General features: G+C 39.0%; 2 protein-coding genes across 2 annotated transcripts in view; both read right to left on the minus strand.

Moving 5' to 3' along the window:
* LOC129765910 (uncharacterized) overlaps positions 1-1,368 on the minus strand; it is a 2,169-nt gene extending 801 nt beyond the window's left edge. The window contains exon 1 of the mRNA XM_055766356.1: positions 1-1,368. This exon is cut by the window's left edge and continues 801 nt beyond it. Coding sequence (XP_055622331.1) covers positions 1-1,368 — 1,368 coding nt within the window.
* Positions 1,369-15,406: 14,038 nt separating this feature from the next.
* Positions 15,407-16,402, minus strand: LOC129765911 (uncharacterized). The gene has a single exon (XM_055766357.1). The coding sequence runs from the start codon at positions 16,400-16,402 to the stop codon at positions 15,407-15,409; it is 996 nt and encodes a 331-aa protein (XP_055622332.1).
* Positions 16,403-17,734: the final 1,332 nt, after the last annotated feature.

Consider the following 17,734-nt stretch of genomic DNA (forward strand, 5'->3'; position numbering starts at 1 on the left):
CATTTCTGTCGTAGTTGTTTCGCAAGCAGCAGCTGACGCTATTGTGGTCGCGCATGAATCGACTGTGGTCGATGGTGTAGTCACACATGGATTGGCTGTGATCGTCGTTGAAATCGCACATGGACCAACGGTGGTCGTGGTTATCGTTGCACATGGATCACTTGCAGTCGTTGTGGTAGTCACACATGGTTTGGTTGTGGTTGTTGTTGAAATCGCACATGGAACACTTGTTGTTGTTGTTGGGACTGCACATGGATCGGCTGTGGTCGTTGTTGTAATCGTACATGGATCAACGGCGGTCGTCGTAGTTTCCACACATGGATCATTTGTAGTCGTTGTAGTGGCTGCACATGGATCCGCTGTAGTCGTTGTTGTCACACACGGATCAGTAGTTGTTGTAGTCACACACGGGTCACTCGTAGTCGTTGTTGTTGCCGCACATGGATCACCTGTAGTCGTTGTTGTGGTCACGCATGGATTAACTGTAGTCGTTGGTGTAGTTTCACATGGATTGGCTGTGATCGTTGGTGAAATCGCACATGGATCAACGGTGGTCGTTGTAGTGGCCGAACATGGATCACTTGTAGTCGTTGTTGTCGCACATGGATCAGTAGTTGTTGTGGTCACACACGGGTTACTTGTAGTCGTTGTTGTGGTCGAGCATGGATCAACTGTTGTTGTTACACATTCTGGTGCAGCGGTCGTAGTCACACAAGGATCGCTTGTAGTTGTTGTTGTAGTAGCACAAGGGTCACTAGTTGTTGTCTCACAATCACTGACCGTCGTTGTGGTCGAACACCCACAACTAGGTGCTGGCGTAGTCGTTGTCACCGACGAGACTGCACACCCACAAGTTGGAGCAGCTGTTGTGCTCGAATGACATTCTTCACTAGTGGTTTCTTTGGTAGGTTCACATCGCTTTCCATTGAAATGTAAGGTAATGTTTCGATTGGTTTTCGTATCATACGCCCAAGGGCACTGCTGTACCGTTCCGGTTCCATCACAGTTACACACATAGAACTTCATCGGTGGAAGACCTTTACTCACTAGCTCATTCTTACACGACGAGCAGCCACTAACTTTCTTCACTCGCGGTTTTCGTCGAGTACACGCGGTTTCGACCGTGCAGCAAAGATTTTCCGTCGGGTTGAAGTATAATCCCGGAGAACACTTCCCCTCGATAGCTTCGCCATCGACGCATCTGTAGAAACGATTGCAGTATTTTTCATGCTGGAGGTACACTTCCAAATTTTCCGAGGAACTTGGACACATATAGCTGGGAGGCCCACTCGCGCATTTTTTCGATACAATCTTGTGGAGCAGGTTCAGCGAAACTATCGTTATAAGTAAGAATTGTGATGCCTGCATGCTCAGAGAGTTTTCTCAACAGGCGTTTTGTACTTTTGAACATCAACTAAGCCGAGAGTTCTGGTTGCAATATTTATAGATAATCTGGAGACGTGACATTTGATAACTTCCTGAGAAAAAATAGCATTGTGCATTCAGTCTGCTGGAACACGTGCCTAGATAGATGCGAGTTCTTCATCTCCTAGTTCATTTTGGGATTGTGTGCATTCACTTCTCCACCAGCTGTTCTAATACGAACTACATCGATTCGTGTATAAACTTTATCAGGTTTGAACCCCGCTTCATACACCCCTGCTATCGATGAATACCCCCATCAGCAAGGAACGCGAACAATAATCTAATGCGCTACCCTTCCTGAAGGCGTGAAAAAAAACCACCCGTCCAAATTCAATTAGTTCGATTATCACACCTACCGACCATCCTCGCCCACTTTTGCCAGACGCATCATTTTTCATCGCGCTCCCTGGAACGGAACAAATTAACGGTCCGGGAATGGGGGCGGTCAGACAGCTTTATTGTGCTGACCCCTTCGCTAATTCGACGCAGACAGATAATTCAAACTCGTTATAATGATTACATATGCCCATTTGTTGTTGTTGGTTTTTTATCCTCCCAAGGGCGGGTCGCTATAAAACAGACTGCGTGCATAATTTCCTAATGTGTTCGGACTAATTGTAATATTACCATTGAGTAGTAGACGTGTTGTTATTTCCCAGAAAAATAGGGTCAGCTGCGTTAGGCTTATAATTATTTTATCTGGTTGGTCGGGGACGAACATTACAACGTGAAACGTGTCTCCCTGTGTTTGGGGTTGTTATTTAGGAAAATTAAAAATCGTTCGGAGTAGAGGAGGGCTCTGATTTCATTGTACTCAAATAGCTTTTTAAAATGAACGAGGTATTGATGAAACAAACGTTTTGTATGAATTCATAGTGTATTGTGTCATTTCATGTTCCTATGTTGCCTATTAGTTCAATTTGTTTGGAGTATCTTTCAATTTTTTTATTCTATTAAATTTTAGTGTTTGCTTTCGAATCATATAAGGACGTTTGTTTAAGACAATTCAAAATTCATGGTGTTTGAGAGCTGAACAGTAATCCGACTATCGAATTTTTGGGGACCCCAGCTAATAACTTTTAACCTTGTTTAACCTTGGTGATTTGGTCATCATTAGCATATTTCCATTAATTGTAGATAAAATTATTGTCATTACATGTCAGAATACAAATAGAAGAACAATTTAAAATAAGTATATATTACATATAAAGAGCGATAGCTACATGACGACTGGTTTCCTCTCGGTACTTGGCAATTCGTTGCCGGAACACTTAGATTTGTGAGTTTACTGAGTCTATCATTCCAACAATTTATTCATAAACTGAGGATTTCTTCTAATATATCACAGTAGTTTCTGGAGAAAAGTGTTGTTTTTATTTAGATCTCAGAATTTCAAAATACACGAATTCTTGAAAAATGTCATTATCGAAAAAAGCATTTATCACATCTAAATAGCACACATAAACTATGTGCAGGCGCTGGATGCATTGGCTGGGTTATATTCTGATTACAAGGATGATAATTAGTCGTTAGATGGTGAGTATCAGACAGAAGATGCCGAAGTGGAATGAGATATGATAAAACTGCCCTCTGTGACTCTAGACGAGATGCTTCCTGTGTTATGTATGGATGAAATAAAAAAGAAAAAAACTCATCAATGTAATATAAGATAATTATCAATACCGAACACAATCATCAATTTTTCTCATCAGTATAACATGTTATTTCAATATAGAGAAAACATATTTGAAATGGGAAAGGTAATTTTCTTTTTTAATTTTTACATTCTGAGTGTTTATTCCACCTAAAATTCAAATTTCCAATTTTTCTCGCCTTTCCTGGGGTTAAAATGAACACAACGAAACAGACATTGAGACATTTCAATTGTTCGATAGTTATTTTCATGACATATATTATTTTATTCAATATAAAAAATTGTTATGGAGTACCGAAATCGATTGACGCAAAAATTTCATCAATCTATCATGAAATGACTGAGCAATACGCGTTTGAAATTTGACAATTTTCAAGATGTGCTCGATTTTCGATTTGTACCCCAATATGTTCCCGAAAGACGTAATCCTACGTCAAAATGTCACCCCACAAAACTCGAGACGTTCGCGAGCAATTGGTTTCTCATCTCATTAATTACAAAATAAGCATAGGAGTGAAAATATACAATAGGACTAAAAATACAAATCAGAATTTAACTCTTCTAAGCTTATGTAACTGAACCTGTAACGATAAACTATTTATAAAGAAGAAGAAGGGTCTGAGCCTAGGGTCACGGACGGAAGTTTGACGTAGAATAATGAATATTATTCATGAAGATAATTAATATTTCATTTTTGTGATGCGATGTAATATCGATCTCTATAAGTCCTCGCATGATAATCGCTGTCATCCTCCTAGTATTGATATCTTTTTGACGTAGGACTATGTCTTACATTAAGGGTGCCAAACCAAAAAACAGGTCACGTTTTTATGAAATAAGTTTACGTTAATAACTATTTTTGCTGCGAACGGATTTTAATGATTTGCATACTAATCCAATCGAAAATTTTCTAAGATTTGTTTGGTATGCTATGCATTACAATCCCATAGTCTGTATATGGTTTAAATTGATGAAAATTGGAAGCATTCCCATTTCCCCATTCATTTGTTCTGTACATTTGTGTGCTTTCCCGAACAGAGCTGTCAATAACGGGCAACTTATGCAGCAGCTAGACTAGAAACAACGAAAGGGGATAGCGAAAAGAGAATATTTGCGAAGTAAACTCCACTCTTGCATAGTGAGTTAGCTGTCGCTAGCGTATAAGTATTGCATCTCCTATTAGGAAAATTCTCAGAATCTTTATGTGCCTGAAACACCAAAGGTCGCTTATTCGCTCGTTTTGTGTTTTATGTTTCCCCTCTAGCTGTGAACGCTGGCGAATATTTCACATGAAGTGTGTTCCGACGTTTCATTTCTATCGCTGCAACTGTGTGCATCTGTAAGACGCGTGTTTGATGCTTGTTGAATGGCGATGCGCGGAAGATCGTTATATACTCAGTGCAATGCGTGCATTTATATGAACAAACAAATTGCGACATATGACCAATTAGTGCATTGTTCTCGCAAAGGCAAAAAAGAATCGTTGCTTCTCGAAATGATTCTCCAAAACCACGCCAGCCATTAAAACATTTCAGGGTCTCCGGAACTTTTTACTAAAGAGTTATTTATGAAATTTCGACATATTCGCAAATAATATCCGAAATGATAAACCAACAAATTAGAAAAAAAAGATTGCGTAGTCCTACGCCCTAAGCGGTCGTGTCTCGGATACAACCACTCGAATTTTTTCGCTGTACAATAGCCCATGTTCCCGCAGCCCGGAAGACACTCGGTTAAACTGTTCGTCATCCCGTCATATACAGAAATCATTCGCTAACTAAACTGTCTTCAACTGGACTTATCTAATACGTACGTTAACTGGGTTGCAAAGCAGTTATGTCTCAACTATAGATGTCATTTTCAATTTGAAGTATTGCTTTTGCTGTTTTGCAGTCCAGTTCGCGAGTAAAATTCGATAATTGTATTAATTTCCCGACCCAAATGACGATCACGATCACTGTATGGGTGACACTTTCCTCGTTGCTTTGATGAAATCTTGCATGTAATTTGAGTGATGCGTGAAATCTTGCACCTGATTACTGAATTTGTTTGATGAAACAAATTATTCTACACAATTTTGTGTCGCATATAACATTCATGGGAACGGAGTTGAAAGTTACCGTCGCGTCCATTCGCAAAACATACCTCTTTTATTTGTTAAATTATTCACTTGTTTTATTATTTTCACTGTTGATGTCTCAGGCGAAAATGCTGGATAAATTTTCCGTCTAATGGTGTATATAACATATATCGCAAGAACAATTCTGCGTAATATGCAATTGAAAACTCTTAATAAACGTTACATTTTTCGTGGTGACCCCCCTATATAGAAATCAAAGACGTAGTCCTACGACAAAAAAGCATATATAATTTGGCATCTTATTTAACTGATTTAAGATTTAACTTCACATCGTTTTGAGAACCGCATACTAGCCGTATCCTAGCTTCAGGGAGTATGAGAACTCCATGAGGTCGTCAGTCAGCTGTCATTTGGAATCATGGAAATCGATTTGGTTGGAGTATCGATGAAGAAGTTCATGAAATAACATCACAACGGGTTCATCAAGTTTCTCAAACCAAGTAAAATTAGAAAGTTCCATCTGGAGGAAGTGTTTCGTCGGATGAAACTCTCACACGTGATTCAAAACTAATCTCCCTTTAAATGAGGAAGGTAGCCAAAAATAGCGGCCATTGGAAATAGCTAGTTTCGGTTGCTTTTATCTGCTATAACGTTGAGTTTACTTGATGAAAAAGCTCATATTTGTTCAAAAAATTCATAGTTATAGATATATAATCAAAAATTGTCCAAAACAATATTTTTTCTCATAATTTAAATTGATTAAGAACTATCATTAACCATGTAATAGGCCACGTAGTATCGACCACCGCGAGCGCCAGGATTGCAAGATTATTTAAGACATGGCAAGACCAGACTGCAACATTCAGATGACAGGCAAAAATGGAAGAAACTAAAATTAGGCATTAAGATAACTAAGCACATGATTGAGTCAACACATGTTGTTTGAAGTAGCAATCTCAATACAAATATCGATGGTTCATAAGTGGTGAGGGCATCATCGTTTGAATATATTGGCGTTTCTCTTGAAGCAACGCTGCTCGTAGACGAACCCATAAACTTACAAAAAAGAAACCAGCTCAAAAATACGATATAATTTGTGGAATAACGCTGATATTCGAAGCATTGATTGCTTAGCATTTTGATTATTGTACATCTATATTATTCCCTGCAAACAAGAAACAAACATAAAAGATCCAATCATAAGATGCAGATTTACAAAGTAAAGTCATATGCTTGATATTGAAATGTTATCAGCGAACCTCATGAAGATTAATGTTAGATTACTAACAAAAGACGTCAGTCGGGCGGCAAATGAAATATTGTAATATACTATAACTTGTGAAAGAAATATACATCAATATTATACAATAACTATTGATATATTTTTTATGTGGAATGGCATGAAAATTATACTTATTTTTTCAAAAATTCATATTTTTATTTTGGTGAATTCGACATGGTACCTCATACATTGTTAAATTGAAAGGGTTTCATATTTAAAATATATGAAAATATCGTCATGCTTAGAGTTATGAAAGTTTTTGGGTAATATTTTCAACTCTGTGTTTAAAATGTTTTTTTTACCTCATAGTGAATTGAGTTCCCAACAACTATTCTTTACTACATTATATTTTAATCAGACATCTGAATTTTATGTTACGTTTTCATGTAACGTTTCATTTTAGGTTTTTTGAAAAAAGATACGGAAATTAAAACAATAAATTAATTTTAAAAAGTCATGTGAAAATTGTCATTTTGGGTAGCTGCCATCTTTTCTTTATTTTTTATTTGCCCTCCACTCACCCCCATCTCGAAGAAACTCTTGTTCGAAAATCCTAGAGCTGGGCACCAATAATTTTTTGATAGAAAAAAAATTCAAACAATTAACAGTTCCACAGGACAACACAAGATATTTAGGTACGAGGTGAGCGGACAATAACATGGAGAGAGATGTATGGATCCAAGTGAAAGCAGTATTTCTTTCAAGGGATTCAATATAATATAAGATTATAAGATACTAAAAAAGATGAATAGAAACAACAAAAATTTAAATATAAAATATTGAGGGTACAAGATTATGAGAAAACTGGCAAGTATACAAAATGAAGAAAACTAAACACTGAGGTGGATTATTGTGGTTGATCGAACTCTATACTAGGAAAACTCACATGATCGATTTTAGGTATAGCTTAATTTTTTTTAAATGTAAAATATTAAAAATCAAGAAGGATTGCGTCAAAATCGGCTTTTTTTCGACTGATTTGGAATGGATTTGCTTTACACCCTCAGAAAAATTAAAAATCAGCGGCCTTGGTTTTAGTATCACTCTCTCTACAGTGCCCGGAGAACGAACACTGCATTTGCAGTTCGAGCGAAGGATTTACGCTCGTACGATTTGCAGTGGTGCATCAAAGTTGTACCATAAAGCTTGCATTGATTTCTCAGTATCGAAGGCACGGAATCGATCGTGGAATGGAAACACTTTGGGTTTCAAAGTAAATTGTGTCACAGTTACTCGATTTTCAATCCCTGAAAGTAATGAAACCCGAATGCGACATATACCCGCACGGAACATCTACGCGAATGAACATTTACCTGAATGTACTATTTGGAGATATATTTGATTAGAAGGTATATTTATATTTAATCCTGATAAGTGTTATTAAAATGATTACATTCATACATTAAATGGTGTCCAAAAACTCGTATATTGCATGGGTAGAAAAAACGAAATAAAGCGGCATTGTGTACTATAGGTTATGTAAACATATTGAAATCTATCAAAGAAACAGGTAATGGGTTGGAAGGAGATAAAATACCAAATCAATACCATTTATATGGATAGAAAGTTTACCCGGATGGTAAACAATCCCGAATGAGAATTTTGTCCTTCAACTGTCAAAGAAGGAATTATTGATTTAATATTTTTACGTTTGTTAAATCCGATTCCGTTTATTTAGAGCAACAAAAAAAAATGAACGTGAAAGAACAGCAGGAATTTGTATAAAATATAATAATTCTGTGGTACTTACGTATTAATGCCATCGCGTCACAATTTATATGATGAGTTTTCTTTTTGTATTTAAATTTAAATTAAATATATTTATTTAATGTAATGGGGACGAAGCCACCGAGGTGACGCAATCCGAGTCGATCGCCGACCCGCTGTCGAAAGCGGAGTCCTTTCGCAAGCAAACCTGTGTTCCACCGATTGCCTGGTTAGTTTGAAACATAGGAGACGATCTTTTAGGTCGAACGGCATAAGTTTGCCCGGTAAATTTTAGCATTGAAATACGATCGATATATCTCAAAGCGAAAATTAATCAAACTCCAGGATTGCTTGCGAGTGTCGCCGCTTCCAGACGTGGTAAACTGAGTTTAGGAACAAATTTCTGCCTCCCACGAATCGTTAAAACCAAAAACTATGTATGGCCTTCAGTATATTGAATGATGAATACTGTCGATTACTTAGAACTGTTAATAAAAATCTTCGATTTAGTTTCGCTATTCAGGGAGGATTGCACTTTACAAGAGAAGTAATACAAATAATCGTATCAGCTGATTTCATATGCTGATACGATTGTTTGTATTACATTTGTACCGTTCGCCCCAAAGTATATTGAAATAATGTCCAGGTATGCAACATTACTCGATGTATTATTGTGAGTTCTAATATTCAATGTAAGCGTTTATTATATTTAATGAAAATTTTAAGGCAAAAAATATGAATATGACGATTATATTGCAAGTGGTTTGTGCGGTGGTTAGTATCAAGTTGTCTCGTTTCAAATACACTGGGTTTAGCAGTAAAACATAAGCTTTCTATATTTATTTATAGCTTGCGCAATGGAACGCGGCATACCTGTCGGCGTCATGTTCGTATTTTTTAACCTACTTAACAAAAAGTTTCTCCAATTTGCTTATTTTATTGCATCAGTAATTCGCTATTTTTCATTCATAGATCGCTAATTTTTTGGACGCTCATATTCCAAAATATCGTCACTGACCAACTTACCCCTATGACCAACTAGCCCCGCCCTACCTTCTATTTCAATAATGATTTAAACAAATTTAGACAAGAAAAACGTATAAATCTATCCCATTTAGCATGACTTGAAAAATCCATCTGGCGTAGTGGTAACATTCATACCTCTCACGCTAAAGGTCACGAACTTAATTCTCACTCCCGACATTTTTCCAAAAATGGAAGTAAAAGTGACGAACCAGCCAAAATGTGTTGAAAGTCACTATAATAGAGAAAAAAAAATTGACAAAAATCGACGGAAAAATAGAAAGGGCCAAAAAGTTAATTTTGACGTAGGACTACGTCTTTCATTTCTATACCGGGGTGTAAAATCAAAGTTTCGAAAACGAAAGCGTTACGCCGGAGACCGAGATTTTGAGATTTTTTATGATAAACACTTCATTCGAAAGATAAAATGTCTACGCGTTCTATACTTGTTACTTTTTGATCCAAAAGCTTGTTTCAATAGTCTTAAAATTGCTTTCAAAACAGGCTATTGAAATCACCAATCGGTATATAAGCGAGCGCCGCTCGGAAATCCACTCAGTTCTAATTGAACAGCGATTGGAGCATGTTGTCGCTGTTGTGGTGAAGCTCTTCGTTTATCATGAAAGCGCGGATGAACGGTGTCACCAAGAGCCTGTTTGTGCACCATAGGCCAGAAGGGAATCCATCAGGAGGAGAGTGATGTCACAAACGGTTCCCCGGGAAGACATCGCTACACACACATACACGCGCGGAATTCTTTCCGTTTGGATGCCATTCAGCATCGAGAAAGATCCGGAAAATAATCTGCCAGTTCGTCTGGGAATTTAAAAATACATTCATGTGAAAGAGTTTATTTGAATGTTTTCTATCCATGTAACACTGTGACCAAATATTTTTCAATCGAGTGCTATTAACAGATGGTTATCGAGTTAGCATACACCACTGGTGGGCTTCCAGTATCGAGGAAAATGTGGAAATATCTAATCGTTACTGAAAATAATCTGCCAGTTCCTCTGGGAATTTAAAAAAACATTCATGTGAAACAGTTCATTTGAATGTTTTCTATCCATGTAACACTGTGACCAAATACGTTTGGTTTTGTGATTTTTCAATCAATCGCAATTAACAGGATAGCTTCTGAAGATTATTCTTCCCCATCAGTAGGATATTTTCGTATCCAATATTGGATGCATAAAACCTTGTACCTCCAACGTAACGCTCTCGTTTTCGAAGTCCCCCAAATATTCATTTATTCATTCATTCAGAATGGATTCAGATTCAACTTCAAACAAAGGATCACTGAAGCAACGATAGTCCTACGTCACCATTGCGGTTATACCATAGATATAACCCACTTCTGTTTTTACTAAAAAAAAATTTTCGAGATAACAGAAAATCTCAACGTTTAATGCATCGGCTCGAAATGAAAGGGGTGTAAGTGACATCGTCGATTTCTCTACATCGACTCTCTCTTTTGGTCATCACTTAGCTGCCAATAATTCTAGTAAATAACTAATAAATGAGGGGCTTAGAATGAAAGGGGTGTAAGTGATTTGATCGATTTCTCAACATCGACTCTCTCTTTTGGTTATAACTTAGCTGCAAATACATTCCCAGCTGTATTTGACAATGTGGAAGATAGGTCAGAACCTCATCTATCGGATTGTATAGCAAACTTAAATTGGAACGTTTTTGCAGTTGAGTTATTAACTAAATAAAAAGTTGATGAAGAGAAATCGATCAAGTCACTTACACCCCTTGCATTCTGATCCCCTCAAATGAGGTCCGATTGAGATGATATTTTACATAGGGTAGTTTCTCGTGGGAATCAACATTTTTAAGAAAGTACTGTTTGAAAATTCGAAGGTCGTTTTTTTCCCATACATCCTTTGACACTCTAATGGTAATGTATTGCATTGGATATTGAATTTATATTCCTCAACGGTTAGAGCGATATTGAAGTTCCACAGCTCAATTCCTCTCAGCATAAACACATGTATCTACATATTCACTCGAACGTTTTCAATATTTAATTTCACTCACGTCCATTCATCACGTTAATCATCTTTACATTCCAGATTGTTTTTGTAATTATTCAATTATCGCGTCGCGTCTGATTTATGTGCGTAAAGCTCGGCTCAAGCGCGAGTATTGACAAAAACCATGATTGGATGTAATTATGGTCTCAATAATTTATAATTGCAACGATTTTTATTATATCCTCTGCTAATTGGTCAGTTCGTTGCTCAACGGATCGAGGGATTAAGGATACTCGATACTACTAATTCAATAAAATCATTTGGGATAAAAGCAAATGCAAAAAAAAAAAATGATTTACATAAGCGAGGTTAATTATTCATGGCAATATTGGGATACGATAAAACAATTCATTACATTCATAACATATGCATAGATAGATGAGTACTCGAGAGAGAGAGAGAGAGAGAATGATGGGTCCCGAAACAACAAACCACTAACAACATTAATATCCGTGCGTGCCTCTGATTTCATCAACGAATGGCCAGCCTTCCAAAATTCCAACAAATCAGACAAAATACACACCCCCTACGATACTGATCAAGATATCAATTATTTGAGTTATGATTGTTATTGTTTCATTATTATCTCGCTGCCGTCAGTCACTCACCCCCACACGAGGTGACACGCGGTTGACAAATGCTTTGCCTTTGTTTCGATTCATCGGAGTTTCGTTCCCCGTCCGAGGATAATATATGCAGATTAGTATCGATCCGATGGGGCACCGTTCGCTTCGGGAATTCGAGGAGTGGACCACTGCCACTGCGGAAAAGTTTATTATAATTGAATTTGAGCTAACTGAGCTGAACAGTATCCCTTTTTCAGTGCAGTGTTCTTCCGAATCTAAACCACTTCATTCAGTTTCATTAAATGTTCATGCTAGATTCGTGTCACACATCTGTCCACTCATGTAGTAATCCGCATGCCGTCTCGGTTTCACTAATTAATTCAACGATTATACCTTCCCGTAACGAGCGGAATCAACGGTATGTTTGAGCTGCACAGGTGCCACACACGCCATGCTTCGAATCTCCGGCGCCAGCAAATACCCCCGAGTCCTGGTTCGACCGCTTCACTCCGCTAGTTGCTTCCGTGACTAACTGAGCTCGTAATGATGGATTCAGATTAGGAAAATATTAGCTTCCAGCAGCGTGTATCCCAGCGTAAATTGTTGCAACCGCTCGCTTATCAAACATGTCACCCCCGTGCTGAAGCGTTCGCCCCGGGGGAGAGTGCCAAGATAGACGGTGCGTGTATACCATGTATACATATTAGCGAATATGACTGGGTGGTATTTGCATTGCACTTTACCGCGTTATGTTGAGACTACGCAACGACTCGCTTGCCAGGCTTTCGTTTGTTTAATTAACGAACAATTTATGCCGCCGCCCTCTTCACGATGGTTGCACGGATGGAGGCGGAATCCGGTAATATCGTCGTCGTCGTCGTCGTTATTCGAATCGGTACGATGATAATCAAGGTGACGGTGTATTGTGGTTTGGATGAAGTTAACTAATCAATGCGAGTCGGGCAACGCTTAGCGGATTGTAGTCATAAACGTCGTTTCTGTCTATTGTTTGCTCTATAATTAGAGTAGAAACGCATTCTATCAGTGAATCTACGACAAATAGATTTGACGACAGCAAACTGTAATTGTATTTCAATACTAGAAACAGGCAAATCCGAACCAATATCAAGACATGAAAAAAATCGATGTTGTGTTAGATTATTGTGAAGAATATTCATTCCACAACTCATGGGGCCTCCGATTTTCTTTTTTGAATATTGCTTCTCCGAAATTAGGAAAAATCAATATTTGAAAAAAAAACATATTGTTGAGAAAATTAATTTATTATTTCAACGTGTAAACTTGAAGTCTTTATTTTGTATAATTGGTTTTTCCCGTTTTCATGTATTAATCACATGATTTCCAAATAGTAATCGATGTCAAAGTAAAATGGAGAAAATTTCCTACAATGATCTTCAGTTGGAGAATATTTTACAGTTGAATTCGTTTGTTGCCTGCCCAATATTTTTGTGACGTGACAACACCTGTCTTTTTGTGGCGTCCGACTTTTGAACATTAATGTTATATTTTCCGCTCCGTTTTAAAATATACAAATAAAATATGATTTGTCAACAAAAAAATAACGTCGATTCCTTTATACAGGGACACTTAGATATAACGTACATTTTACTTTCAAAATTGTACGTTGTATCGAATTGTACGTTATATCGAAGCATGAAAAAGAACTCAGGAACATAGCTCCTTTTTTGTGTTGTTGTTTGGGTAAGATAAGTAAATAATGATGGAAAAGTTCAACTAGAAGATGAAGCCAACCTTTCCCATGATCATACTGTTGATTAAGGATTGATTCATTCAGAATCGGGATTCATAAAACCAAATGTATCTTGAGATTGGTTAGAGGTGCAAATAATGTCTTTAGAAGAAGAACTTCAATTGTATCTTTGAAAACTCATGCAGTATCATGCAGCCTGCAGTATCGCGAGTCATTTTAGCACGAATTCCGCAATGCCGCATCACAACTGCCCAATATTTTTCCATTGGGCGGAATTGGGGACGATTGGGAGAATTGAGGTATTTTTCAATGTAATCGATCTCATTGCCTCGGGGAACCACGGAAGGACCCCTCGACTGAAGTGGCCCCTTGACAAATCTGGCCAAAACATCATTCGACGTTTCTGCAGGCACTCTCTCCTAGAGATGGGCGAGCGCTCACGAGCCGCTCAATTGAGCCGGTTCATCAGAAAGAGTGTATGATCCACGGTTCTTTAAAAATGAGCCGCGGCTCTCAAATGAACGGCTCTTAAAAGAACGGCTCTCAAATGAACCGCGGTTCAGAAAAGACCCACGGTTCTTTTATGAGCCGTGGTTCTTTTTTGAACCGCGGTTCATTCAAGAGCCGTTCATTTGAGAACCTCGGTTCAAAAAAAAATGCGGTTCATAAAAGAACCGTGTTTCTTTTAAGAGCCGGCTTATTGGTAAAAAACCGTGGATCGTACGCTCGTTCTGGCGAACCGTGGCCTGCGGCAGTGCGGAAAAAATATATGTTTCCCATGCTTCTTTTTAAGCGGTTTTATTTAGCTGTTTGTATGGGTGTAAATGTTGGCGGATTACGTATTTTCTCGAAACCCCATAAACATGGGTATCAAATGAAAGGACTTGACTAGTAGGACACATTTTTTATGTAAAATGGAAATCCAAAATGGCGGCGGTTACAAAATGGCAGACAAACAAATTTCGTCCAAACCCCATCAATATGGCTATCTAATAAAAGGACTTTATTAGTAGGACACAGTTATTCATGAAAAATGGAAATCCAAGATGGCTGCCATTATAAAATGACAGACTACATATTTTGTCATACCCCCATCAATATGGGTGATCAGGCGAGAACCGTATTAACCGAATTAATTATGCGGAAACAATGAACTATTTGAATTTTTCGATATTTTTTATTTCGAAAGAAAACGCGCGAACTGTTTTGTGGATCAGATCTGGTGTAAAAGAGGCTGCGCCTAGTTGTCTGGCTTCTTTTATAGCCAAACGGATCTGCCAATCTATTCTAGCTTTCTCTCTCTTGCCCTAGTCGCACCTAGGTTTCAATTTCAGTACATTGGGTTACGTAATAGATGATGGGATTAACAATAGGAGAATTTTTTGGGGGATAGGATGCTGCTGATTCGATAGATGATAGGCTGCTCCAACATAAGCCTGCCCCCGTTGAAAGGTTAATCCTTTCAACCAAATCAATCGTACATATTGATCCTAATTGCGATTTCATATATGAGTCCTAATGCTATTGTTTTTAATTCATTGAATTGTAAGATGCTAATTCACTGGTTTAGTAAGGTTTGATGCTCGGTCCTGGTTCATCTGCTTGGTCACTTGTTGGTCATCTGTTTCATCGTAATCCTTGAGACGTCATCGAAAATCGTAAGGGAAGCTGCCATGGTCTATGGGCATTGTAGAAATCCAGATATGCGTCCTCTGAAGCTTCCAGTAACACACGTTGGGTGTACTCGGGTTGTGGGTTGCAGTAGCCGTCGACGAAACCAAACATGCAGGAGAAAAAAAAATCCTTGAGTTTTTTGAAAGTTCATTAAATACAAACACTTACATAGTTCGGAGGCCAATGGGCCTCCGATCGTTGCGCGGTGAACCCGCCAATGAAGATTAGATGACTTCTACGCTGGAACTGGCATCGCCAGTGGGGGTGGTTGTTGCTTGATGGATTGGTAGAACGCAAATTTTAGCAATTGCTCGCCTATATTCGCCGTCAGCTGTTCTCACGGAGACCACTCTCACGTGGTTGTCGTCTCCTCGGAATATTTGCGTGATTCTCCCGTATTTCCACTTCAATGGTGGAAGATTTTCTTCTTTCAGAAGAACCATTGTTCCTATCGATATATTATCTCGAACTTGGGTCCACCTTGTGCGAGGGTGTAGACCGGATAAATAATCAGTTGTCCACCGCTTCCAAATCCGACGCAGGAGTTCTTGGTTCTCCTGCCAGCGGTCTAGTCGATTGCGGGGAATTGCTGAGAGATCGGGAATTGACGTAAGAGAACGGTGTACCAGGAAGTGTCCTGGCGTTAACACTTCCAGATCGTTCGGATCTGCGCTCAGTGGACTGAGCGGTCTGGAGTTCAAACAAGCTTCAATGCGTTTTAGCAGGGTGACGAACTCATCTTGTGTGAGAATAGAATTCTCAACCGTCGAGCGGAAATGGCGCTTGAATGATTTCACCGCCGCCTCCCACAAGCCACCGAAGTGTGGACTGCGAGGCGGGATGAATTTGAACGTAATCTCTTCTTCAGCGCAGTTCTTGATAACAGCTGATTGGTGATTTTGCGAACGGAATTGCCTCGCTAGGTCAGCAAGCTCTCTCGATGCTCCCGTGAAATTTCGACCGTTATCACATTCGATGATTTTCGGCTTGCCTCTTCTGGAAATGAATCTGTGTAACGCCGCAATAAATGCTGCAGTCGACAAATCGTTGACAGGTTCTACGTGAACGGCCTTCGTAACAAGGCATACAAAAATTGCAATATAGCATTTAACTGGTTGTGTTTTGCGAATTTTCCGGTACTGAAATGGTCCGCAGAGGTCTACGCCGGTATTCACAAATGGTAGCGTGGGAGTAATCCTTTCTGGTGGTAAATCTCCCATTATCTGTTGAAGATTACTTGGTCTACAGCGGAAACAATGTATACACGAGTGTACCACCTTCCGTGCCAAGTTACGAATCGAAAGTGGCCAATATTTCTCGCGTACGCAGGCAACAAGAAGTTGCGGTCCAGCATGCAAATATTTTGTATGATAATGTTGGAGAATGGTATCCGTAAGAGGGTGTCGTGAAGGGAGTATCATTGGGTGTTTCCGATCTTCATGAATAGAAGCATTTCTAAGACGACCTCCTACTCGTAGGATTCCATCAACCTTAATCGGAGAAAGAGTTTTCAACCGCGAATTCGGTTTCACTTGCCCTTCTTTGGATACTGCTGCGATATCAATAGCAAAAACTTCACGTTGGGCAATCCTTACCAGGGTTTTAACTGCTTCACCCAATTCGAAAGTTTGAATGTTCCCAAAGTGACGATCGGAATGGTTTTTCGCTCTAGTATTGTGAATAAAGCGCAGTAAAAGAGCGACAAGTCTAGTCATACTCGAGAAGCTAGAGCGAAGATAAAATAATTCATTTGGTTGAGAGACTTGAATCGGTAACGAAATCGGTCGTTCTTCGAGATATTCCACTGGCACGACTACTAAGGGTGGTTGTACTAATGCAGGCCAGAAACGAGGCTGTTGGCTAAGCCAAGATGGACCATTCCACCATGCTGCTGTATCTTTGAGCTGAACAGCATACATTCCTCGGGATATGATGTCAGCAGGGTTGTCAATCCCAGGAACGTGTGCCCAAATACCATTTGCTGTGAGATGTTGCACTTCTGATACTCTGTTCGCGATGAACGTCTTCCAGCGCGAAGGGGTCGACCTGAGCCAATGTAACGTGATCAAGGAATCCGTCCAAACGAACGGTTTGAAATGTAACGAAATACTAGTGTTTATTTTGTTGAAAAGATGACTCAAAAGAAGTGCTGATGAAAGCCTCGGCAGAGAAATTCGCCTTTAGACCTTCGAAACACCTAGCGGTGCTACTCGCGATTTTGCCGCCATAAGATGCACAGAGATTATTCCATCAGCAGAAACTGTACGCATATAAATGCAGGCTTCATAGACCTTTTCCGACGCGTCGCAAAAACCATGCAATTCAACTGCTGCTGGAGTCGGTCTGCAGGCAACCCATCTAGGAATAGAAAGCAATGACAAATCATTCAAAGTACTGCGAAACTCGAGCCAAAACTTTTGGTGTGCTTCTTCTAGTGGCTCATCCCATTAGTTAGTGCATTGCCAAAGAGTTTGTATGAAGATTTTGGCTATTACCACAACCGGACCGATTAACCCAAGCGGATCGTAGAGTTTAGCGGTGTCCGATAGAAC

The sequence above is a fragment of the Toxorhynchites rutilus genome, chromosome 2, assembly GCF_029784135.1.
Source record: "Toxorhynchites rutilus septentrionalis strain SRP chromosome 2, ASM2978413v1, whole genome shotgun sequence".
NCBI classification, from domain to species: Eukaryota; Metazoa; Arthropoda; class Insecta; order Diptera; family Culicidae; genus Toxorhynchites; species Toxorhynchites rutilus.